General features: G+C 41.3%; 1 protein-coding gene across 3 annotated transcripts; it reads right to left on the bottom strand.

Moving 5' to 3' along the window:
* Positions 1–630: 630 nt before the first annotated feature.
* On the bottom strand, positions 631–26,151 carry ppp2r3b (protein phosphatase 2, regulatory subunit B'', beta). Of its 3 annotated transcripts, none has more exons than XM_033618013.2 (14): positions 25,953–26,151; positions 25,084–25,476; positions 13,393–13,578; positions 12,914–13,017; positions 12,150–12,252; positions 10,681–10,755; positions 10,506–10,592; positions 8,732–8,888; positions 8,055–8,103; positions 7,853–7,942; positions 5,870–6,045; positions 4,417–4,535; positions 4,216–4,322; positions 631–1,799 (listed from the first exon to the last, which is right to left on the bottom strand). In XM_033618013.2, exons 2-14 carry the CDS (start codon positions 25,435–25,437, stop codon positions 1,661–1,663), a joined length of 1,746 nt encoding a protein of 581 aa, XP_033473904.1. In that variant the 5' UTR covers positions 25,438–25,476; positions 25,953–26,151; the 3' UTR covers positions 631–1,660. The 3 variants fall into 3 exon arrangements, with proteins under 3 accessions (XP_033473904.1, XP_033473906.1, XP_033473905.1); XM_033618014.2 differs by lacking the exon at positions 631–1,799 and adding an exon at positions 3,571–3,741 and having other exon boundaries at positions 25,953–26,149; XM_033618015.2 differs by lacking the exons at positions 25,084–25,476; positions 25,953–26,151 and adding an exon at positions 18,040–18,523.
* Positions 26,152–27,191: the final 1,040 nt, after the last annotated feature.

Here is a 27,191-nt window from a genome sequence, read left to right as displayed (position 1 = left end):
ACTGCCCAGCGGTTAATTACTGAATGTATTTATTTAAAAGTGTAAACTAAATATTTATGATCTGTTTTTAAGATGTAAAGTATTTTCATGGGACTTGTTACAGAGAAAGTTATAGAATAACACTCCTTATTCTTTAAATAATGTCAGATTAAGCTCATATATTTTACTTACCGACACCTTTTATTTCAGGACCAAGTGTATCAGTGTGTGTAAAGCTTTTCCTTCACATTCACATCTGTACTGTACTTGAATTTTACAAGTGACAAATGATCCATCTTTTGATTTTACATTCGTGTCACACTCAGGTCCAACATTTGTCTGATTGTCTTGTAGAGTACATTAAGACTTTTGCTTTATTGTAACGCCTGCCACTTTATTATTGCTCCTTATAGGAAACGGTTGGGTTTAAGTTTGCCAAAAACTTCCTATGTATCGCTGTAAATGTATTTAAATCATTAAAAAGTTCAAACAAGCACATGTTCCCAATCTGTAATATATTTTTTAATACATTCATTTCTATAAATACCACATTTTGTTCCATGCAATACCCATGAATACTGTGTTTACAGCAGCAGCATGGTGACAATATGGTGACAAGATAAATATTGATTAAATTAAACCCCACAGTCATTTTTCTTTTCCATTAACAAAGGCTTTATTATTAATTTAAAGAAAGGCAAAACATTTTAAAATTGGTTCCTTTTGTTCTGTCAAAGTACATTCATATTAAGTACTTGGTAACATAGAAAAAAAGAATTTGTCTAAAACACGTTCCCAAATCATTTACAACACAGCAAGCACCGAATAAATATTTACACTTATTTATAAATCCATCTCTAATAATTTAATAACAACCCCATCTCACACATACAGTAAATCATAGTGAGCACAACAGACCTGTACAATATACAGTGTGTTTGTGTGTGTGTGGCAGTCTGAGCTGTGTGTGTGTGTGTGTGTGTGTGTGTGTGTGTGTGTGTGTGTGTGTGTGCAGCAGGCTCAACAGTGGCTTGTTTGGCATTTACAGCAACTTCTCATTTCAACAAACAACCATTAATACATTTACAGTCTTGTAGAAAACTTTGCGTTATGATTACTGGAATGTAACATTAGCCAATGACGTCAGAGAATAATGACTTCAGAACCTGAATCTAATCAACGCATCTGTCACTAACACTCCAGGGAGCTCCAGTGTGTGAAGAGTGTGATTTAGCTCATGTGATTACACAGTGCTGACGTTCACATGACATAACACTCGCCCCAGACATTATTTATACAAAGCATTACGTGCACAAACACAACCTCTCCTGTGTTAACACATAGAGATGGAGCAAAGGTCTGAGTGTGACATCATGAAGTCAGCTGTAGTGACTTCTTTAACTGTGACAGGTGAAAATATTAAAACATCTGGTAAAGTACAGTGTCATGTTTCCTGTTTGCCACATGGCCATTCCTACAGCATATCTGACCCCACCAGTGCTCTGACAGTGTTTGAATTCACCACCTGTTTACTGAAGTTTGTCCTGTTTCTGGAAACTGGGCTTGAACCTGCGAATCTCCGGCTTGATGCGATTCATCCACTGACACTGCTGGTTGAGCTCTGTTTCTGAGAGCGCACAGCGCTCAGCAGGCGTGTGAGAAAGCGCTACAGGGTCGAGGGTCATTCAAAGTCATCTTCATATTCGTATTCGTCCAGGTCCAGGTTGCAGTGCGGAGTGGGGATCTCAAAGAAGTGTCTCTTTGTCAGCCCCAGCTCGCTGGAGATGTGCTGCCCTAAAGGGCTCAAAGGATTATCATACCTACACATACACACGGAGGGAAAGATCAGTGATACGGTCATTCAAACACAGTCAACAGTAATACTAACTCTGGTGAACGTGCTTAAGGATAACCATGTTAAAGGAATAGTTTGACATTTGGTAAATATACTTATTCTCCAGTGTTAACTTTGATAAGAATTTTAAACTTAGTTTTGGTCTTGCTGAAATTTCTGGTGGTTTTTTGTCTTGTTTTAGTAAAGATTTAGTCAGTGAAACTGTTTTAGTTTTATTCAGTGTTATAGATATAATTTTCTCTGACAATTTTAGAGACATTTCTCCTGGCTGCACAAAATCCATTCAGTCATCTATGCTAATAATGTGTTACTGATTTCCTGTACGTCTTGTATAAACATAAAAATGAATGCCTACAGCTCTCTAAATTACAAAGTCTTCATATTACTAATATCTAGTAACTTACTAATGTCTTCCACTAAATTCAGTGTCATGTTTCACTCAGTAGAATATTTAAAATAAAATAAATTGGCAATTGTGAAAATGTGTAAACTATGTTGTCAAGGCAGATGAGCGGAGCATTAGCAGGCAAACGTCACATTTATTCACTTTACATGGAGCTAAAATTAATACTGAATCAAGTTTAATATTCACTGAATGAGTAAGTGTCTAGTTTTGAGTCATAAGAAATCAGTTTTTAGAAGGAGTAGATGTTTACCGTAAGCTAAATTTAACAATAAACAAAGCAGGGACAGAGTTAATGGCATGAGGCAAGCTAATCACTCATGCAGGTGGTTTAAAAGGAAAATGACTAAGCTTTGACATAGCTACTGTGATTGAAATTAGGTTTTCCACCCACACAGAACCAACTTCGTGTTATTTTTGCTCATCAGAACAAACAGAGATTTCGTCGTCAATATTTTTTGAATTAACGTTGTTCTTACAATTTAGTCCTGAGAGAAAATGACACAAATGAATGCTAATCATCAAAGTTTTCATTGACAAAATTAACACAGTTATTGGCTTGCTTTCTGAGAGTCAGAGAAGATCAATTCAACAGTGAAACCACCAGAAACTGTTAGCTTAGCACAAAGACTGGGAACAGGGGTAAACAGCACCTTTAATGCTTATTGATTCAAATGCTAGTATCTTGTTTACTTTCATACAAAACATGTAAAAAAAAGCCTCAGCTGGTTGCTTGGTAGCCTCATGGTAACAACAAGACTTTAGGAAATTACATCTGTCAATAGCTGAAATAGTACGGCACATGACCTCCAACTTGTTGTGTTTACATGAGCAGATTTTATTGGACAGATCCAGGCTAGCCGTTTCCCCCTGTTTCCAGTCTTTATGCTAAGCTAAGCTAACTGGCTGCTGGCGATAGCTTCATTTTTAACATGCAGGTATGAGAGAGGTGTCGATATTTTCCTCTGACTCTTGACAAGAACACGTAAGCTTAGTTCCCAAAATGTCAAAGTACTCCTCTGAACAGACAGGAGATATTGAACTGGAGAGGCAACAGGAGCAACACATGAAGGAACGGACAGAGATAATGCAGGAGTAGAGCTTTTTGTTCTTAGAAGAGGAAGGATAAAAACAAAGTGTCTGGTTCAAAAACAGACTCCCAGCTCTAAGACATGGCCGCATACACATGATACTGTGCTGTCTGGAAAACAACTATCTGCTGTCAACAGTATGCTCAGATTGGAGGGTGAAGGGAGAGGCTAGGAGTGGGCTTAGGACTGGACTCTCCCAGAGAGTAGGAGGGAAGAGGAGGAGGAGGAGGAGGAGGAGGAGGAGGAGGAGGGGGGGGGGCACTGAGTCCCTGCTGGTACCCTGAAAGTCTTACCTGCTCTGGTTAGCAGCCTGTCTTTAGAACTCGGTGGTGCTCCTAAAACCGCCACACAACATACCTGTCAACAGCCTCATCTATCACTGACTCTCGCTCAGAGGGGCTCTGCTGCTGCTGCTGCTGGGCATAACACATGACCTAAACTGTCACTGTCTGAAAGCACAATACACTCCCTTACATCAATTATATCTGGGCTTCTCCTGCCATGACATAATGGTACCACAGCACTCACAATAATTATGTGTAATTACAAGAGCTAACACAATAATCAGGGCCCGAGTTTATCAAACTTATAAAAAAATCACACTAGGAATTTGTAGAGTCAATTTAGGAGTAAAGAAATGTAAAAAAGTAAATTAATAACCTTTAAAAACAACTTAAAGTGATCACTTGATTATTTACATGTATTGCTTTAAGTGGGAACAGCCAACCAGAGACAAGAATTTAACTGTTTCTGTAATAGTAGAACAGGATTTTCCTATCTTTGAAACTTAAGATAGGACCAGCAGTTCAGATATTTTTCTGTAATGAGGCTCCAGGATTGTAACTGCAGCCACATCTAATAAACCCCGTGATTAAAGTCAGACTTACACGTCGTTGCACTGTTCGTTTGCGGCCTCTTCAGCCACGAGGATGTCATACTCTTCAGCGGCATATTTCTCCCAGTCTGAGACCTCCTGGCCGTCTGTCTCCATCTCCTTAAGAACACGACAAAGCTACATGATCCACCTGAACTCCAAAGTCATGATGCTTTCTCACACCTGTTGACATGCTATCAGAGTTTAACCTCACCCTTATAACGGAGAACGGGTCCTTCTGCTCGTGGTCCAGGTACTTCTCAATGTTGAAGAAAGTGTCAAAGAAGATGTGGGACAGCTTGCACCTTTTAAGGTCTCGCAGAGTGATCTTACCTGGATGGGATTAAAGAGGCCCTTTAGACAGTGACAGGTGATTTATGGCATGGGTTTTATTAAATTATTTAGGGTCTCACTACAAGGTTTTTAGCTTGACTTTGTCGTCCAATCTAGATTTAGAAACTGCCCTGAGACTTGAGTTGACTCAGTAAATGTCGAGTTTTTGGCACCGGTGGCAGGGTTTCCCCACACCTTCATGTATTTGTGGTGGCCTGCCATGATGATATTCTGTTAATATAAAGATGTGAAACCAGATTTTCAGATTTGAGACCAGCAAATGTTTGGACTGTTACTGAATCAATGACATGAAAATGATTGATCACGTATGAAAAAAATAAATTTCATTTTCACTGTTTGGAAACTGTGTGTCAAACCTGGATAAACTGAGCGCCTGATTTTAAACATCTTACAGATTTTGCCAGCCTAACCTTCTCATGCAGCTGCTCGTAAAGCTCAGGGGTATTGACAGCAATCACCTTCAGTTTTAGGCCTTCAAATGGAACTTTCACAGAGGGAGCTCAGCCTGATGTTTGCAGGCTGCTGCTTGGCTCATGCAAAGTTTAAGATGTCTGATTTGTCTAAGGATGAGACATAAACGTGCTTTTAAAGTAACGTAGAAAATACTGAAATCTAATCTAACCCCAACAGATAACTTGTTATTCTGTGCCTAAAGTGAAGTGATGTGAAATGTAAAGCCTGGTAGCACTCAAAAGAGACTTTAGGTCGACGAGTTCGGCGTTTCTCAACAGCTGTTTATGAAAACTCCTCCGTACTCATCTGATCTGCATATTATGTTGTCATCAGATGTAACATCTCTATCTGCAGCTAGTGTTCAAGTTCATATGCCTGCGCCACGGACCGGAGATCTCCTAAAGAATACTACATTTAATGCGACATTTTAACAGACTCTTAAAATTGTGAAAGTTGGGCTGTCGGGAGGAGGAAACCTCAGCCTCAAATATGACGTTGTTACATCTCATATTACATGTTCTATTACACAGCTCCACTCGTACAGCACACCACAGGGTCGACTTAGGGTCACATTCTTGCTGTGGCTATCAATACTAAACATGCATACCCTCACCATGGGCTAGTGTCTTCTAAATGGCATGGCGGTAAAGCTAAGTGCTGCCGGGAATTTGTTGACAGTGTAGATGACACCAACAGCTGGCCTCAGTCAGTAAAGATCAGTCAGTCAGTCTCATCTATAACGGTTCCCCTCAGCTAATGATCAATGAGCCGACCTGAATGTGTGTCTGTGACCGTCACTGTTAGCCTTTCTGGTGTGTGTGAACTTCTGAGAGTGTGTATAAGTGTAAAACAGGTCTGACCTTCGACCTCGGGCTTGACGAGGTCAAGCATTTGGCAGAGGCAGTCCTCGAAGGGAAGGGGCTCGATGGCCATGGTCTCCAGCTTCTGGCACTGATCCTCGTAGAAGTACTCCAGCTCGTACATGCTGAGCACGCCGTCTCCATCCAGGTCCATACAGCGGAACCAGTACTCTATACTGGATAGGGGGAAGGGGAAGAGCAGTGGGCAGAGGTGCATGAGAGGAAAGGTGTAAAGCAGGGTTCCTACAGTGTAAGGCAACTTAGATTTAAGACTTTGTAGGACGTAACAATAACCAAAACTGAATTTAAAAAGATCATGAACCAACATATTTAGGAGTCTGGGAGCACTGTGTGGAATAGGTCATCTACTTCCTCATCTGACTGTATAATTGGTGTTTGTTACCAGGTTCATACTGTGGATGCAGTGTTGAAGGGTTTCTGTTCAATCCTATTAAGGTTGCTCTTTGGCACATGAAGCCAACAAAGCTTGATTTTCGCTGTATGAAGTTATCTGGATCTTCTTCACTGTGGGGCCCATAACCGTGTGGCTCTCCTTGGAACAAATGGCTCAAATCCCAATAGTGAAATAAGTCATTATGCAGGGGTACTCCAGCTTCCTCCCACAGTCCAAAGACATGCAGGTTAATTGGTGACTCTAAATTGCCCTTAGGTGTGAATGTAAGCATATAGTTGTCTGTCTCTATGTGTCAGCCCTGTGATAGTCTGGTGACCTGTCCAGGGTGTACCCTGCCTCTCACGCAATGTCAGCTGGGATAGACTCAATGAATCAAGATGCTCAAAAAATGTATCCACTGATTAAAGACATCTCTTTCCCAATGTAAGTCTTTGGGGAAAGGTCTTTTAGGCCTAATTGCTTCATGAAATGGACCTGTACGTTGCGATTCCACATTTGGCCACTATGTAGAATTGGCTTCAAAGCCTGGCGCTGTTACTAGGGGACTTTGTTCAGACATCACAGTTCCTCTACTTTATGTGTCTTGAATGATGTTCAGAGATGTGTTGCTCCTGACCCAGATGCTGGTATCACAGATGGGGATGGAAGCATGGTGGAGGCAAGGGTAGATCAGAAGGAGAAGATTATTTTTTAGTCTTTTTTGCCGACATTGATAGGATAGCTGAAGAGAGACAGGATGTGGGAAAGAGAGAGGGGGATGACACGCAGCAAAGGCCATAGGTTGGAATCAAACCTTGGCCACTGCAAAGGACTCAGACTATTTGGGGCGCACACTCTAAAAGGGGAGCTGTCCTTCTTGGTAGATTATATTTAAAAAAAAAAAAGAAAATACACAAAAAAAGCTAACAATTATTTTTAAGATTTTACAATGCAACATTTGAAAAAAAAAAAAAAAAGATTTATAAAGTCCTACATTACATGTCAGCATTTTAAAGTCTTTTGGAAGATTGATTTAAGAAATTTTAATCCTATTGTAGTGACTTTTAACCATACAAAGGGTCTGAACAAGCCAGTGAGGGGCAAACAGGGGAACTTGTTCTGGACACATGTTCTGGGCTAAGAATAAACCAATGTCTAGTACGCGTTATCTCTTTAGATTTGGCGATCCATTTATTCTTAATACAATTTTCACATGCTCACTATGGCATATTGTCCATATTCAATTATTACTCCATTCACGGATTCAGCTTTCCACGCCGATGCTTGATGCTTACACGTCACGCTTCATTAACAAGGTCAAAAACTGTTTGGTACCCGTTGCACACATCTGATTCCCATTACCTGGAGCTTACCTCTATACACTTCACACATGAATGCTCCACCCTGTGTTCAGTTTCATAACTGCATGTGTATATTTATATACCTTGTGTTTAGATAAGGCTCCAAAAACTATTTAAGCCCTTATTTTCAAATTGAAGAGCCTTTAAAGACATTTAAGGATCTACAGGAATCTGTAAAAGCTGTATGTAAACAGAAGTTGCAGTCAGTGTGGCTGTGAGTCTACATACCTGGTGTCAGTCTTCTTGTCCTCCTCAGAGATGAGGAACCAGACAAAATCAGCGTAACTGAGTCGCCCCTCCTTGTACACCTTTCTGTCTCTGATGGAATAAACCACACAGTTACTACTGTAAACGAAAATGTCTTCTACAAAATGAACTGCTCAGAACTTATGACAAGAATCCTTCACACTTTATTAAATTCCTCACTTACCTTGTTACTGTTCCTGAGAATATTCTCTCAATCATCTTATGGGAGATGGCTGGAAAATAGCAAAGAGATAACTTATAATCCAGACAGTTGGAAATATAAAAAAAATCTCTCATACTACAGCTCTCTCAGTTAATATACAACTTATTCCTAACACATGTAATCCATTCTCACAGACTGTAAATCCAGACTGGCTAGTGTAAGCTCTTTTTTATCTTGACAGTGCTATAAATCCTCTGGTCATCATTTTGACCATATAGTGGCAGAAACTGTTCCAGACATGGCGTCATTCGAGCAGAGTATATGTGCTGCTCTCTTATTGATCTTGTGTCTCATTTCCCCTGCCTCACTCGCAGACCATCAACCAGGAACATGTGGTGCCGAGTGTTTGTGGAGGAAGCGCCAAAGACAAGTCTTTTTCCTCAGTGTATGTGTTTGTGTGTGAGCAGTAGACCTGGACCCAGTGACATTTACTAATGCTTTTTATTGTTACATGTAGTTTCAGCCTACTGACTGTGCCAACAAATGCCAGGAGGGTTAAAGGAGAGTTGTGTTCTGACGAGGTATCAGCACTGTGTGTGTGTGTGTGTGTGTGTGTGTGTGTGTGTGTGTGTGTGTGTGTGATTATAAGATCCAAATACAACAAATTATGCAGATTCCAGTCGGCTGTACTTGTGCACCTTGGTCATTGTGCTGTGCCAGGTCCTTCTGGTCTATGTAGAGGTCGTGGTCAGTGTCCAGCTCCCAGAACTTGCAGTAGATGACATAGAAATGTTCGTAGGAGAAGAACTCTGTCAGCTGGTTCACGTCCTCTTCCTGCTCCAGCAACGCCACATTCTGGGACAGAAGGAAGAGTTGTAGCCGTAATTTAAATGTAAAGTTTTTGCATTATTAATGATCAAAATATTGTTAATACAAGTCAAATCCTCCATCATAGTTTACACCCCAACTTCCTTGTTCAATGTTGACCTTCTATACTTGGTGTAGCTGTGCATGCAGAAAGCTTCCAGTGCAATGAGGAGTTACACAAATATTGTGGGTGCCCTCATGCTTAACTTCACCTTGAAATTAAGTTGTTTGAAATGGCACATAATATTAAAAATAAATTCAGCTATTATTCTCTGATGAGAACACTGTTATCCTAACAGAAAGAAATGATGACCAAAACTACAACGATAAGATTTAATGGATCTAATTTCCTTTAATAAACCTTTTTGTTATTATTACAGGTTTTCTTAAGGGGATAAAGGGAAGCTAAGTGATTAGTGTAAAAACAAACTGTACATATTTAAGATTTCTATTAAAATCTATCAACTTTTGTGACTGTGCAACTGAAGATAAATGTTCATATATAAATAAGTCATATATTAAATTAGACCAGGGGGCTATCAGACACTTAAATCTAATACTTTTTAAGACCTTTCCAAGATAATTTAAACCAAATTTAAGACTGATTTTCTTTGTTAAAGTATGCAGGTAAGTTCTAAGTAGCAGTAGTAGTGAGTTAGGTTTATTTACATTTTGCCCACAGGTCAGTGCAAGTGTAAAGTAAAACAACAGTATTATGTAGGTAGGTTTAAGGATTTGTAACCACAGAAATGTGGATATTTAATGACTTTCAAGGCCTAATATTCATAAAATATAGGGCTGTCCCCAACTAGGAATTTTCCTGGTCGACCAATAGTCGTCATTTAGGGCCATTAGTCGACTAGTCGCCTGCATGTTTACGATATTACTTCAATTATTAAATGATATATTTTGGTGGTTAGAGTTGAAGGTGTGAGAAAGAATAGTATCAGTAACATTGTTAACACTGTGCTACATTACAGAGAAATACAAAACCGTACTAATGAACCTTCATTAATATAGGCCTATATTTTATCTACAAGTGTACGTCACACACTGAGCGAGCCGCCTGTTAATGACGCTGTGGGCTAATGGGCATGTAGCTACTTCCATGTTTCAGATGATACGTCATGTTTGTAGTCGACCAATGAAGATGAGTTTACATATCACCTTGGGTTCGTCCTTCACCTTCTCAAAATGATCCCACACTTTGGATTTCCTGCCTGACATGTTATTAACTAGCCTGTGGAATAACCGCAGGTACCAGCCCTGGACATTAACCTGACTCCTGTCTGACTGCTGAGCATAGACACTTCCTGTGTCTGTCCTTTCAAATTAAATTCCCACATGGTCCAGTCATACAGGTTTGGATTTATTTTGACAAGGCGCAGCTCCTAATAGAGTTTCACATTTGTTTGTTTTTTTCTGCAACTAAGCGACCAATGAAATCTTACCAACTAATGACCTTTCTGGTCGACTAATCTTTGGTGGACTATTAGGGGGCAACCCTAATAGAATTTAATTTAAGACGTTTTAAGGGCCTTCAGACACCCTGTAGATGTTTAAAGGATCAACAGACATCCTTAGTAACATAGGAGTAACACATACCTGAAGAAAGTTACTTTTCCTGAGCTCAGAACATGTTATTTTTCCAGACCATGAGCGGTTCACATTGTAGAATATCCTCTGAATCACCTGAAAAAAAGTTGAGTGTTATAAATAATCCATGAGCTTAACTTAATCAATGCAGCGCCATTTTTGCAGTAGTAATGTAGTAGCATACCGTGGTGATGTATCGTGAGTGAAAATCTGGTGCGTCCTTCAGAAAGGCCAGGCCTGCGTGTGAGTTCACCACATCCTAAAAAAACAACCATAAAGTCAGCTCTCTTTGTCTCTACTACATATCTGCATCATTTCTATGACAGACCCCTAAAAATTAACAAACACAAATGCAAAACAACTCAGTGACATGCTGTGCCTGCCACAGTAATAAGTATGTATGCTCAGTCAAATTCTGCAGTTATTCTGCAAAGTCAAATGGCAACCCACATGTGCCTTTTTTTTTTGGTAGACAGAACACGACATACGGGGGGGTTGGCCATTTAAATGCATGCTTATTCAAACATTCAAAGTTGTCACTTTCTATCTACATCACTCTGTCATGCCATATGCTTTATAAATTGTGCTATGTTAAGAAAAGGCTCCAAGCCTTGTTGGGAGAGGCCATCAAATTTAAATGCTCCTTTGAAGTCAGAAATCACTGGGTCAACCGGTTTTGGGATGAGTTTCAGTCTCTGTGATTTGACAGCTAAGTGGTGGGAAGGCCAAAGAAAAGATGTTTGCCAGTGACTGCTCTTAACCTTCTCTCCTTCCTCATGCCATAAAGTCACAGGGGGTGTGCTGCATTTTAAATGAACTGTAGCTGTATCCCTGCCACGAAACTCCCTTGTGTCTTTTCTTTATTCTACCGCCTTCTCTTTCTGCTGGGGGAAAGAATTGTTGACATAAATGCGAAGGCGGCAATGAAATTAAAAGGCCTTATTTCAGGGCAGCCGTCGTGCCTTTTTGACTCTTTGTGTGAGAAATTAAATCATAGAGAAACACATAAATCACCGGGCACAAGAAACAGGCGGGGACAGTCAAATCTACTCCACTGCAATCCGCCTTTCATTCATCAAAACAGTCAAAGGCGATTCGCCGAGCGGAACCGTACAAATTAAACGGCGTGTGCCACAAGGCATCTCTGCTGGTATGCTAACGGGTGTTCAGTGCAGCCCAGCGGCCGCTCCTGCCAGCATGAAAATGAATCAGGTGTAGGGTGGGGCTAGTGTGGAGCAACAACAGCTTGTCAGGGGGAATGAGAATACAAACAGCCAGCACAGCAGGTCCACATGGTGAGACTGACCAAACACCAATTAGACTATCCTTATGAAAAAATCTGATTAATCTGCATCCATGTTTTCTAGGATTTTTTTGCTGCTATAATGTGTGTATTACATCGTCATCTCCCTTTGGTTAATTTATGCTGAGGTTGATTCCCTCACCGATGGAGCTCCCTTTCAGCGTACTCCCCTCCACCATATTACTGGCTTATACTAACGTCCCTGAATTAGTCCTCCGCCACATGAAAAAGCACCGCTTCAGCAGGGCAGTCCTAAAATTAAGTCCAGTTCGCACCACCCAAGCCAATGCAATTTTGCCACCCCGCACTGCCAAGTCCAGCCCTCTCCCTGGGTGTGCTGCAGCCAGTACCTGCAGGAATGGAATAAAGTCGTCTTGTTCCAGGTAATTACAGCCAGGCTTGGCCAAGAGGTGCACAAATTTAGAAGCGTCGTCGTGACAGGTCTGCAGAGTTCTGGAGGAGAAAAGAGAGAACAGATGGTTGCAAGGTTACTCCCTCTTTCGCTCGTACATTCTCTGTGTTCTTTTTATCATTATTTCAAGAGCACAAGTTTCAGATTGTTCCCCCTCAAAAGTGCGAGTGCAGGTATAATACATTCTGAAATTAGGATTCTGAATAGCTGCCTGGTGATTATAAGCGTTGAGTGTTATGGTAGCGCCGGGGAAATAATGCGAGCGTCTGTTGTGGCCTCTCATCTAAGAATGGCTCAGTCATGAGCTCGAGTCAAAGGCCAGGTCTATCCAGTTCTCTGGAGGCTAACGCATTAATACAAGAGCATGCCTATTGCATACAACAGCACACAGTTAAGAGCACAGTCGCCATTACAAAAGCCCTATGGCATTCCTTTCAGCATCACGCAGAAAGACACTGAATAGATGTTTTCATTCAGATACTGTACATGCCCAGCAAGTATTCCCTTGTGAGCATTTGCGAGGCCTTTGCGATCAGTGATTTCTGTTTAGAATTGAAAAGAAAAGTGTTATGATAGCAGAGAGCTGCATGCAGTGTCTGTAATCCCGGCGTGTGGTCATCATTGTTCAAAGGAGATTGTATGAACCACTTGGCCGTGAGTGTACTAGTGGTCCAGTGAGAATAAGAAGAGCCATTGTCTTACTTTCTCCACATAGCCACGAACTTGTGAACGGACACGAAGCCGGTCCTGTCGCCTCCAGCGGAGCAGAACAATGGCATTTTCCAGTAGAGGGGACACTCACAGGCCTATGGAGACAAATAAGCAGAAGAGATGGGGCAGTGTGTGGTGTGGATATAGAGAAAAGAGATGGGGAAAATTGATTTTTGTAGATACACATGTGACCTTTAATGCAGAAAAGAACAGCACAATGACACATGACACTGTTGGGTTGACAAGCAGCGCTGCATCACTTAAAGACCCCAAGGAAACTGAGCTGTCATTTCTATCTTTACTCAGGTTCTCCTTGGGCCATTGCTCACATTCCTCGGGGAGTTGGAGATAATATTTTCCGAAGAGGTTTAAAATCAGCAAACATTCGTAAAGTCGGGAGCTAAATGGCATTAATGAAAATAATTTGCTGGGTGGCAGCTGAGCCTCCATGCTACAAATCACATTCTCACCTTGGCGACCTGCCCCATGTCCTCAATGGTGGCCCTTTCATTTGGGAATTGGGAAAATATTTTCTCAATTTTGGAAATGAGGCCATCGATGTTGAGGTTGGCTTGGGGCCGGCCCTGTGGGAAGTAAAACTTTGGAATGCTTTCACTCAGCGCTGTGGTGACGGGCTCCTCCGTCCTCACCTGGGCCTGAGACACACAGGAGTAAACTGTTAGCCATTGATGCTAGCACAACGCTAACACCTCGCAGCTCAGGCATTCCAGCATGTGCTACGGCTCGCCTTAACACAAACTCTACATTGCTCGCACTGTAACCACACCTCTCAACAGCCCCGAGGCCCATCAGCGACGAGCTGTGACTACGCAGCCAGTAGCTCTAGATATTATCTGTAACAGATACTCTTGTAATAGACTTTCCCTTTTAATAGATTATGTAACAGATTTAAATTAAGATGTGTAAAGTGACATTAATATGTGTACACTGATTTGACTAATGGACATTTTAGTTTGCTGCTGAAAACCACAAGTGACCCTGAGATGTTTGCACATTGTTAATGTCATCTGTTTATTAAATTATGTCTAAAATAGTCAGGAATTTATGGGCTATATTAAACAAGATAATACTAGAAGGCTGAGGACACAATTACTAAATAACATTTATGATAATCTACGGAGGGACATGACATTTTTATTGGATTAACACAAGCATTTAATCATACACAAATAAGTGACAAGGATGACCCATCTTATTTGAGTCAACTACTTGGTCAAGGGTCTCTAAGTAGTAGTCATGTATAATAGAAAATTATCTTCACATCTCTGGCATTGCAATAATGTTCACAAGTATATTTTGGTCCTTGACAGCATAATCTGTATCTGTGTCTAACTTTAAACAACATGAGATATGTTAACACAAAACAACTATCAACATTTTGTTTTTATCAGTAATGTTTAAAGCAGTCAAATTATTCAATTGTCAGTGGAGGAAAACACAAAATACTTAGATTTAATTTAAGTTAAACTCTTTATTTCACAATCCATGTTCATATGCTCAAAAAATACTGACTAGCTCTTAAACAGATTTATCTGGAGATAACAGGAACGATGTTATCAATAAATCAATAAATTCCCAGCAGACACTTTGACAGCATATGAGAAAATGCACATCATAAATTATAAACAACATTACTGATGACGCATTCAAGTGTCCCAGTAAGCCAGCAGGCACATACCATGACCTCAGAGCTGACACACCTGAATCAAATACTGGAATTATTAATTACACCTGTACTTTTGTCTGCTATGAAACAGCCCATTAATTAAAAACTAAAAATTTCTTAAAGAGACAGCCCCAGTAAAGGACTAGAAAACTGCAATGTCATAATGCATAAGTGTGTGTTCCCTTAAAAAGAAAGTACTTCATTACAAACAAACAGTAGTTGTCAATGACAGCCCTGCAGATAAGATCGGGGCTGGCATGTGATGAATGTGTGTGTGTCGGCTTTTAACTGCAGAGGTGCAGTATGAGTGTTATGTTTGAGACTTTACAGGATGTAAACCTGAGCTTGATTTTTAAAAATCTTTGCAATCTTCCAATATGTCAGAGCTTGGAAGCATCTCTGTGTGTGTCCTGCCTAGTACCAAAAATGCTCGCTGTGTGTGTGAGGTATATACTATTAAGCTCTACCATCATGGAAACCAGTGCATCCTTTCAAGTCTAATGGCAATGACATAATGCAACATCAGGCCCACGTCTGTATGTAATGATAAATTTGATTCCAAACCTGCATGATTTACTACACCAACCAAACACAGCTGACACACTGTGAGGAGATCATACTCATTGACAACATCTCCACAGCTTTAGAAAACATCTTGCATCATGCATCTGGATCAAAACACGTTATGTTGTTCACATTAGCCAGTTGCTAAAAACAGCTTGAGCAGAGCATGCTTCACTCTTCATCTCATACTCAAAGACTATTTACTTGACTCAAGAACTTGCTAACTGGATCAGTCTCCATGGCCTTTAATAATCACATAAACAGACCCACACAGAGGCCTGCTCAGAGATAAAAATACCACCCTGTCTTTTGGGGGGGTCCAACACATCCTACCCATTGTTCTCACTCTGACCAGATTTCACAGGGCCTGTATCGTCTGCAACAGTAAGACTTTTAATATGACCAAAAACTTTAAAGATCACCTCCACTCAAGTATGTTTATATTCTCTAAAGCATCTGACCTTGACTATGATGACTTATATCTGACTTCTGTGTACTTCCCTAAATCTGAGCTTCAAATGCACCCCAGACAAACTAGATTAGATATGTCAGGAATGTAATAGCCAATCACTGTCCATTACGGGAAACACTACTTCACGTGGGAACAGACTTCGACACAACATCAGCAAAAACACCTGGAACCTAGGGCTGGGCGGTATGACCTAAAATTTATATCACGGTATAAATCGAATCCCTTCACGGTAACGGTATATATCGCGGTATAAATTTAAGTGTAAAAGTTATAATAGAAGTGTTTCTGAATGGGTTTTGTAGTCCCTTAGCAAAGCTAAATTGATAAAAAAACAACAACAACAACAAAAGCAAAGATATAATGTATTTTTTAGAGCATTTATTGTGCAGAATGCAGATCTCAAAACTCAAAATTAAAACCCAGTACTCTATGGTGCAAAATGTCCCCTGGGATCTATATCAAAAGGTAATTTCCTTCTTTTAGCAAAATCCTAAATGACTGAGTTGTGTTTTTTCCACCTGGACCTTTATGCTCTGCCATTTCTCCTCTAATCATCACGCTGTAACCTGTGACAGGCTGTTATGATACCACAACTATCACACATTCACATATGGAGTTTTTTGTGGAGCCCCTAGCGTCACATAGGTTTACATTACCAAAGGTTTATGACAAACTCTCTTGCCGAAAACCAACTCCCGTGTGCACACGGCGAGAGAGGAGAGGGAGAGACGCTGTGCTGCTGCCAGAGGAGACACTGAATGAGTTCCCTCTGAGCGGTAAGTCGCTAAAAGAGTCTGAGAAGTCCGGGGCTGTTCATAAGACATTAACTCACTCACTCACAAGTTCTCCAGCAACACATGTTGCACATGCTACGCTAAATCACAGACGTGAACCAGCTCCTCTTGCTCCGCTGTCTCTGTGCTCGCAGCCATTTTCACACTGAGGCAGGTGTGATGACGTCATCGACGACAGGACGGTAGAGCGCAAATCTCTACCATGGGCCAAATTTATATCATTTCTACCGTCTACCGCATATACCGTGCAGCCCTACTGGAACCCCCAATTTAATGTGGACTTATTACACATAATATAAAACTCTCAGCCAGAAGGGATATATCTTCCTGAAAACTCTGATTACATCTCTCATTATATACTGATTATTAACTGGTATATAATTATGCAGTAACAGTGTGACAATGTTAACACACTGTAAAATCAAAGCAAACATTATTCTATGTTTGTGGTACAACTGCTAGTCGCTAACAGACTTCTCATCCCAGTCTGGGTCTGACATCTCTCCGATGTTTCCTCTGATGCTAATGCTAAGCATCTTGGTGTCCGGTGCTGTTTCACCTGTCAGTCTAGCCCTAGCCTCCCATAGTCAGACTCCACACTTTGTTTTATTGCTCTGCCGATTCTGAAGAAAATGAAACCTAGCGCAAGCAGCCATTGTGGGCTGGATGTGAAGCCAAATCCCAAATTTCTCAATGAGAGAAAAAGAGTAGATGTGCTTCCAGCCCAATGTGGGAAAACCATGGTAAACACAACATTAATTATAGCATTCTTTAAAATGTGTCCAGAGTGGAACTTTAAAATTATAGAGGAGAACATATGGGGGCTAAATCCAGCCATGTCTATTTCTAACAAGTGTCAACTGAAATTGTTTGCTTTATTCTGTCGGCTCATTTCAACCTGATAAATGATAAATGCTGCTGCTCTTCTCTGTCCTGTGTGTTGGTGTCAGCCATGGCTATAAAAGGACATAAACATCTCCTGTTGCCCTGCCCAGCACTGTCCCCCCTATCTCTCTCTCACTCACCCTTGCTTCATGCTAACCGCTAGCAGAGCTCTTGAGCACAGCCGCTAAGCCCCATGACATTTTGCACATTCACAATGGTGTGGTCTGAGAGAGGACAGTAAAGCAGCTGAGCACAACGTACCGCATGAGCTGAAACATCATCCAATAACCACAGTTCATGTCTCATATTTCTATGTACAAATGCTCAAATAGCTTGCCCCTAGACAACCCACAAAAAGTGGGTTTGTTTGCACAACAGTCACATCGTCATGTGGCTCAGTAGTGTGTGTGAGCTGTTTAATGAAAGTTTTAAATATGCTAGAGAAAGTGATGTAACTGCTACTTTGTCCTCACTTATCCAAGCTGCAGCAAGAACACCTATAGTTTCACTTTGTAAATAATAATTGGCAACAATGAGGGATAAGTACAATTACTGTGATTTCATAGAGGCCTGTAATACAGCAGATTGTTACTAATGCAACCTTAATACCAAGACATGAAGCCCACAAATACCAGTCCACATTAATAGACGTGCCCACTGGCCAGCAGGCCAGAAAAGCCAGTGTGGTAGAGGCTACATTCATACAAACACCTGCCTGTCCTTGCTGGAAGGCTCTGAGCCTCTTCTTGAACCGAGAGGGCAGAACAAAGTCACAGCCGCGTGCCAGCAGAGCCAACTCCTTCCTCAGGTCAGGGTCCTGACGCAGAGACAGCTCCCTCATCCTCATCCTTGCTCCAGACAGGATGGGGCAGACATATACACAAACTCAACACTCAATCCAGCGTTATCCTCTTGACCGTACGAATCACTCAGAGCGCTGTGAGCAAAAGGCAGTGGCGGCAGTGGAAGTCCTCTGTGTCTGTGTCCCTGTGATTGTCCTCTGTCAAAGTGAGAGCCTCTTAATGCAAGGGAGCAGCTGCTACTGTGACGACTCTCTCTCCCATTCCAGATCTGGTCGCACAATCTCAGCTCTGCCTGCTGCTCTGTCCCAGTCTCTACATAACATGCACATACGCACACACATGCACTGCACAGGGTCAGGGAGCCCTTGCCTCAAAGCTGGTGGGGAGATAAGAAGCGGCAGGGTGTTTGTGTGTGGGAGTCATTTAGTGCATGTGTGGGATGGGAGGGGTGTGTGCAATGGATCTGCCCTTTCCAGTTTGCATTCCTCAGTGCTCATGGAAGGTTATGTAAAGACAGACCTGTTGTTGCAGCTTGCAGCAGCCTCAGGAGCCAACTGAAGGATGCACCTCAATATCACGATAGTACACTGCTCATGTTCTCTGGCTTCCTGTCTGTAAATCCCTAACACAGCCGCATACTTCAGAGAAATGTGTGCTTGTGCTCGGAGGCCTGCAAACTGGAACCCCCCTTTCTTTGGACAGTACATACAGACACTAATGGGAAAATTCAAAATACAACCCCTGAAGTGATGGAGTCTAATGAAAGCCACATGCTTCTTCTGCTAAATCTACCTACATCTGCCACTAAATCTGCCTGAAAGTATAAATCACAAGAACAGCATGCAGATAAAATAAGCTTAATGAGGCACTGGCAAATACAGAACACAGCCAAGGTATGGCTCCTTAATAATAGATAACAAGAGTGTGGGCCAAATCACCAGATGATACACACACAACTCAAAGACATACATATATTCAACTATTCTGCATCTTATCTAATGGTGGTCTTTGTTTTGACTTCCCTTTGCAAGCTCGGGCTGCCAGCCATTCCACGTCTTATTATAGTTGATGGGCAAATAGAGGAGGGGGGAGACATGTCAAATTCAAAGAATGATGACCGAACCAGTCTGCGCCTATTAAAAGCACCAGCAAGCACTGTTTGGGCAATCCAAGAAACTAGATCTGGAAAACAAGGGTATATCTTTAGTCCTCAAACAAACATCTACTTCCGGTTGCTGCTGTCCCGGAGTGATGGCAATTACATCAATTCTCCACAAATATGCTGATCTAACAGCTCTAGGGTTGCCTTCGCTGCACAGGGAAAGCCCAACATCTACCTGTATATGCCTGCTGATGTAAATGTTAATTAAACAAAATCAGTACAGAGACGTCCACATCAGTCGACTACGTAAATAACCCTATGTTTGTTAATACTATTGTTATTTCACACGGAAAATGAAAGCACACCCACGTTATTTTTAGATGACAGGATCACAAAGTCCACACTTTTCCACTGGTTTCTGCTCAAACCCAGTTCCTGTTATCGTCCGCACAGGACACTGCACATGCTTGATAAGCTGTTTGTATGATGGGCCTTTTCACACTGGCTGCCTTTTGTCCGTGCTCATCAATTCAAACCAAACATGGAAATAAAAGCACCAAGGCCAAAATATATTAAAACTCTAATATATCACTTGAAACTGTCAGCTCCCATGGAATAATGTTCTGCCCGGTTATATGTTTGATTTAATAAAAAAAAAAGTGTTTCATAAACAGAGGTTTCACACCACAGCAGGGATGATGATGTGTTGGTTTACATATGAGGCAACAGCCCTGCTGGTGTTTTAATATCAAGGCACACATCATGTGAACAGAAGTGGTGGGCTGAGGAAACATCACAGATACAAAAACACCCACTGGTTCTGAACATGAGCTTGTGCTGTTTGAATATCCCAAATTGACAAGTTCCAGCAAGTGTTGTCACTAACCAAATCATCTTAGGGCCACAGCAGGTGGGCTGTCCAAACAACATCAGCCTGTGAGGCAACTACCAGTCAAACAGGCTGCTAAAGTACCATGTCCACACTCTATTGGGTCACTGTGACAAACAGGAAAACAACAAGAGCTCAGACTGACCCCACAATATGTCTTATCTGTAAACTGTTAAATCTGATTTGTACAGAAAGATGTGTCCAGTCATGTTCACCTCATTACATAACAGATGAGATTATGAAACACACCGTATGGAGTTAGTGACTCTTGGCAGGTCTGTATGTGAGAGCTCCCAGCAGTCAGATGACTTCACAAGTTGTTGAGGTTGTATTTTAGTCGAGGTTCAGTTGAAACAACATTCAATGCTGTTGCTATAAATCTGTGATATTCAAGAGACAACATGCAGGGCAGACAGGCAACCACAGCAGAGAGAAATATTACAGAAGGGTGGGGTGAACTGATCAAAACTGCCCAGAGGGCTTTCCCAAACTGTCGATACAAGCATACACAATGCCCCACAAATACTACATTCAGCTGGCTGTAGTATCGGCACTACTAAAACGACTGAACCAGTGACACGTACCACAGTGAATCCACACAGAGGTGACTCAAACCACCTCATGACAGTGGGGTGAGAGCCACAGCTGGTTCACAGCACGGGTACAGAACCAATGCTGCTGTGAAATCCAGAAAGCTCCAGCTCAATCCACCACAATCGGATGTCTGAGACAGGGATTTGGGATACATGTGAACGTGGGCCAAAAATAGGCCTGATTGACTGACAACATGGTGGGCTCAGGGAAAGGCCGACAAGCAGAACATGATGTGAGCAGATCAGCTGGCTTGCATAAGAGTAATAATGCAAAAGCGGAGCTGGACAGTTATCGTGGGGGGTTTGCTGGAAAATCTATGTAGTCTACATGGCACCAGAAGTGGAGCAAAGGGTCAGCACACTAAAGAAAGAAGCTGCAGATGAAGAGTGACAGTACATTGGGCCACCCTGACTTAACTCAACTGTATTACTACTGTGTAAACATTGGAAATGTAGCTTATGATGGTTAGGCGTTAACAGCTTTAGACATCAAGTGAATTTTACCTATTCTTTTATTATTTTTTAAAACTCATATTTAGCTTTCTGAGATGATATTTAATCTGACTTTGCAATTTCCCAAAACTGTTTATTGTCCTGCGTTTTTAAAAAAAAAACTACATTACGTTTATGTCTGCAGGGGTTTCACTACAGCGAGAGCCCAAATAATTTGGCTGTATGCTAAACAAGCGAGATATTGTGCTTTGAGTTTATACTTAATTTAATTATAAGTTTATAATGGAATATAGCTGCACAAACAACAGATCTATTGAGACTAATGATCAAGGCAAAACTGGATTAAGGTACAGGGTGCCACTGTGCTCAAAAAATATCCTTAAAATGCCGGGATTGACAGACACCACATATTTCATTGTGCTATCTCACATGAGGCCTAGATTGCAGTAGTTTCCATACCTTGGTTTATTCATGTCTTCCCGCCACAATATGAACATTGACCGCCTATTTTCTATTTAAAATGGGTACAATATTATGTCATTTTTATTTACTGATTCTCTCAACCCTTCCTTGGCCTCTCTTTCTTCTCAACCCCACCTCGCTTGGAGACTACGTTCCTCGGGAAGAGAGTGGACAATTCTGAGATAGAGCAGCTGTAACGTTAGCAGTTCGAATTCAGCTAGTGCAAACCCAGTGCGGGGAGTCACTGCAGGCTGGGTCTAACTTGTGTAGGCAGCAACAGAAAGTTTACTGATCTAGCAATGAGTTGACCTGAGATAACATCAGACCCCCAGTGCTGAGGTTTGTGAAGGGTAAATAGGAGTTGCTATAGCCACTACCACTAACTGTGGTCCGTGTCTGACCCTGACACCCCCCAGTTAGTTACCACCACAAATAGAATCTAAGTATGTGGGGAACACTGAAGAGAGTCCTAGCCGAAGCCCAAAGTTTGCAGTTGTACACTTTATATTCTAAGGGACCAAGACTCCAAAATAAAAGGGCTTGTGGGAAACAGTTTAACACCTGGTTCTCTGTGACAGGTCAGGCAACTGATAATGTGACCCCAGAACCCTGCTTCAAATAGCCTCAATGTTGCTGAGCCTAACCAAGCATGCTATAAAAATATATCTTGCGAAATAACCTGTGATCCTAAATGTGGACACTGAGAACAGAAGAAAAAGCAAACCCTCAAACTAAATTAATCTGTTCTACATCACTAACATTAATAAGTGTCTGTCTGTGTGTGTGTGTGCATTTTGCACTTATAACACACAGGAAATTTTAGGTGTAGAGCTACACAGAGGAACCGCAAGACAAGCCTTCATATGAAGCTGATATTTACTGTACATAGTGTAAATAAATAATCCATGACCACATATTCTAACAATGAGAAGCATCTAATAGGAGTTGTTTCAGAGTAAATTACAGGGAGGATGAATGTGCTGCCACACCTCATCTCACTGGCAGAGTTCTGGGTAACTAATGCCAACACAAGGGAACCAAGGCTATCTATATCGGTGTCTGATGTCAAAGTCAGACCAGCTGTTCCGGGCTGCATCAGTGTGACATAAATCGAATTTTTGAGTAATCCTTTGAAGAATGCATCTGTATGCAGGAATTCATTTTGTTGTCTTAAAATAGAAGTATTACTTTATACAACTTCACCGCCCCTTTAATATTGAGTGACACAGAGTGGCCACATGCCGTGACACATCACAGCAGAATACACAAATTGTCCAGCAGTTGCTTTTGATTAATCTGGGGTGAGAGGGTGGCATAAGGGGCCTAAGGTCATAGGGAGGAAAGAGACATAGATGGGAAAGTCAAAGAGTTCGGATCAATGTCTCACGCCCCTTTCCACTGTAAGGGCTTATGTTAAACAGACAAGACAGAAAGCTCTTTGTTAAGACTCAAAGCCAACTGATCGTTCTTGTGAGAAACATTAAAACCTGAAACCCACAAAGAAGACTAGCATGCTGCAATGCTTTAAGTCTTTTACATCCTCTTCCTCCTGTGGTCAGGCTGTTTTTAGCAATGAATCATTTCTTATCAGGTCACAAAAAGGCCTTGCTAAGACAGTGTTTGTATCTTCAGCTTCAACTAAAAAATTCTGGTGTACGGAAGATCAAAAACTGTAATAAATGCTGAATTCAGATGCATTTTAGTTCGCTGCATTTGACTTTTTAAATTAATCTTTACTTCCATTTTTTTTCTAGTTGGTTAAAATTACATCTCATTTATGAAAAGTCTATGAAGTTTGTTGTGGACATGAAGCTCTGGAAATCTGAATATGTGAGCTATGCAAACTGGCTTCAATTTTTGTGTTGTTTAAAATGTATTGTGGATCTGGTTTATATTGCTTTGTGGTCACTTGTAAGCCCACAGTAGTTATATGCATTACACAACAGTAAAAAAACTCATCACCCTCAATACACAATTGCCTTGCTCTAACATTCAGTCTAGCTCTCCAGCCCTGGTGTTTCAGTCAAAGACAGCACAGATGTCTCAGCAGTGACCACCATGCCTGTCTTTACCATGTCAACAGCATGTCAAAGGCGGAGTCTCTTAGAGGACGTGCCACTAGCTGTCTGGCTGTCACCACACTCGCTATGTTCACAACTTCTCATCTTGACAGAGTTCTTGAACAAACATAAAAAAACATTTTGAGCCTTTTAACTGCATTGTGCGGGCCTGATTTCTTCTACAAACAGCCAAATGCAAAAATCCTACACTGCTTCAGGAGACATAATAAATGTCTGCAACACACAGGCTGGAAGGAGTAACCTGAGTGCCAGGGATAGGCTAGGTTCAGACACTCCCATCTCTCATGCCCCACTAATTCGCAGGCGAGGCCTGAACATTTGGAAAGTATTTGACTAATAATCACTACATATGCCTACAGACATGGAGGCTCCACTATGATAGTGCAGAGTGGACAGCCTTTCAATGCCTTTGATCCCGTAGGCTACTCAGCAGCCTCTTGTGGCCAGCCCGGGAAAATAAAGACCCCAGAGGATACATTAGGGCCAAGTTTGAGAAACAAGAATTTCTCAGAGTAGAGGAAAGGCTCTGTGTGTAGGATCTGAAAAAAATTAAATTCGGGGGGGCATTTGTGTTAAAGAAATGCGCTGCAGCAGACAGAAACTGTTGTTGCTACCAACATTAAAGATGCTATAATCACACTGAAAACAGTTGAACCATGAACTCAGTCCTTTTACAGCTGGAATGTTTATGCTACATCTGACAAGGTGCAATTTTGGCAATACTGCTGGAACACTTATTAGTAAACCCATGAAAGAATAATCTAAAACAAAGGCTATGTTTTGGGCCTTTTTCACAGCAGACATTTTGGCCTGTCATAATAGGAAAAGCGCTGATGTTGCTTACAACAATAAAGTTGCCTCCATTTTATGAAAATATTCCATTTAGCCATGACAGGGTGACAGTGCATAAGCATGCACAATACCAGGACACTCAAAACGAAGCAGCTATGTGTACTTTAGCCATCATTAAATGTAGTAATTAGACAGTGCCTTTTACATTGCAACATGTTAAGAGTCCTGCAACTACACCTAAGATTTTAGCGCTAATACCTGTTGCTACACAGACAGGGCTTACTGAGACATAAGATTATGCAACACACCCTGAAGTCACAGCTACCTCAGGTGGCTCTAGGAAGAGGGCTGAGACTGCGAGACACACCTTGTTTTTTATGTTATAAACACCAATCTTATATGAAAGCCCTTTGGCATGTTCTCATATGAACTTCCAAATCTTGTTTAAACCTGTAGCACTGTTAAATAACAGTTTGGAAAAGAGGTTTCAATTATGAATTATGGGCTGCATGCTTGCAGAATCTCATGACAACCATTTACATGTTGTTCAAGGTTTTAATTTACTGTTTCAGTCGATAACTTGCCTTTTTGGTGCTGACAGACCTCCGTAGTACTCTGCCATTGGGTCCGGTCACTCTGGTGTTACTACTGCTGCCAGAGGGCAGGGTACTGGCAGATGGGGGGCTAGAGGGAGTACCGAGGGGTGTTGGCTTCTTCTCTACCAGGTTCCTTTGGGATGCCACATTGTTGTTCTCATTGAAGGTCAATGACTTTTTGTCCTGGGCGTCCCCACTGCTCAAATCAACTGGCTGTCCACTTTTGATTAGGTCAAGATAGTCTTTGAGTAGTGACTGTGTTGCAGGATCACTCAACCAGTTGAGAAAAAGCTCATCCACTTTCATCTTGAGAACAGGCTGGAGGACTTGAGGCGACGGCATTTTGGCAGAATATGACTTTTTAGCTCTGACAAAGCGTTCCTGAGAATAAATAAGAGAAACGTTAACATCACAATGCACTACTCTGGATCTGCCAGCAGAACCTCAATGACACGACACTGTAAAACCGATGAGACGTTATTATAAATGCAGCGACTGATAGTAAATAACACTTGCAATAGCTTGGTGTCAGCTGTAATAGCTGTGTGTACACACATCAACACTCACTAACGTTATTGAATTTTAGCGCGAACCGTCAATGCCTTAGCCCACAGGCAAAAGTGAACGTCAACCCACACTGACCCCGTTAACGTTAGCTATTTTGTAGGAAGCTAAAATGCTTAAAGTCAGCATTCAGAGTTAGCTAATGTCACGTAAAGCTGCCAGACTACTTTGGAAAGACATGCCAGAGTCGACAGAGTTGGTTACGTTGTTTTCTAGGAGAAGCAGGCAACAGCAGTTTGTTAGCAGCGATAGCTTTAGCATGCTAACGTTAGCTGGCTAACTACGGTACCAACCTTAGAGTGAATGGGCAGTGAAGCCGATTGCGTTGATATGACTCTACATTACTTCCTTCATTTGCGATGCTGTTGCAAGCTTGACTGTTTGTCTGTGGATTACAAAAGCAACGCTGTATCTCCGGTGTTCATTTCGCTGAGCAGCAGCTGCAGAGCACATAGGCAGTACTTCTCAGGCTCTCGTTCCCCTGGTAACCACAGAGTGTTAACGCGAGATCTTCAGCAGGGTGAGAGTTCATCCACACCAACGGTATCTCCCCCAGGAAAGTGGACTTTTGCCGCCCACCTGTTAAAACTCTGCTGGTGTGCTCTCTGTGGTGAAAAACACATTTCTCCTCTCCTTTATTTTGCTACTGTAATAGCTTTTCTCATTTTAAGTCACAGTAGTCAGTGATGGAAGTACAATTTAAAGCGTTTACTGAAATTAAAGCAGCAATACTGCGTTTAAAATAGTCAATTTCAAGCCCTGCATCCGAAATCTTCATGAGCAGGTAAGTAGTAAGGTAAAAGTAGGACAGTATTATAGGCAAAATGTCTTAAAAGTACATGAAATAAAACACAAGTGTTGCTGCAAAATGCCCCCTGACAGTTACATTAGGCTACTACTACTACCACTACTACTACAACTACTAGGCCTAGTCCAACTACTAGGCCATTTGTACTACTTTTAATGTTGCTGGTCGAAGTGGATATGTCATATTGTGTAAGTTGATGTGTATTTTAAAGGTCCAGTTGGTAGGATTGAGGTAGATATATTGGCAGAAATGGAATATAATACTGGGTAAGATGGAGGAAGATGCTCACCTTAAGAACAAAGTCAATATACTGTAAAATATGAAAGATATTTAAATATGATTTTAGCATCTACAGGCTCATGCACAAACCAACACACTGTTGGGAGAAATAAATTTGAACAGTAGCCAATTTTGTTGTGAAAGTTAAAGCACAACAAGAGTTTAAACTGGAGATGTATCTATTGCATGAAAACCAAAAGTACAGACAGCCTATTGTGTGTAATTTTAGAGTAAATAACACCAACATTTTTAAATTCACTGGAAGATTGGAAGGGCTGGATAGTAACCAGAGAACCTGCAACCTCTGTGATGTTAATCATGTGGGAGATGAGTATCATATTTTGTTTGAATGTCCAAATGTAAGCTTAATGACTTACAGAGAACGGTATTTGCCAAAGTATTATTTAAACCGTCCATCTATGTTTGATTTAATTTTGTTTTTACA

This window comes from Epinephelus lanceolatus, chromosome 14 (genome assembly GCF_041903045.1).
Source record: "Epinephelus lanceolatus isolate andai-2023 chromosome 14, ASM4190304v1, whole genome shotgun sequence".
NCBI lineage: Eukaryota > Metazoa > Chordata > Actinopteri > Perciformes > Serranidae > Epinephelus > Epinephelus lanceolatus.
This window is presented reverse-complemented; position numbering and strand designations above follow the sequence as displayed.

Bases quoted from the DNA above. Each gene is read 5' to 3' on its own strand.
- ppp2r3b (XM_033618013.2), bottom strand. From the start codon at position 25,437: ATGCCGTCGCCTCAAGTCCTCCAGCCTGTTCTCAAGATGAAAGTGGAT. The intron at 8,889-10,505 runs GTATGTGTTACT...CTTCTGTCCCAG, and splicing joins GGAAAAGTAACTTTCTTCAG to AATGTGGCGTTGCTGGAGCA. The intron at 4,536-5,869 runs GTCAGACCTGTT...AATCCCATCCAG, and splicing joins CGTCAAGCCCGAGGTCGAAG to GTAAGATCACTCTGCGAGAC.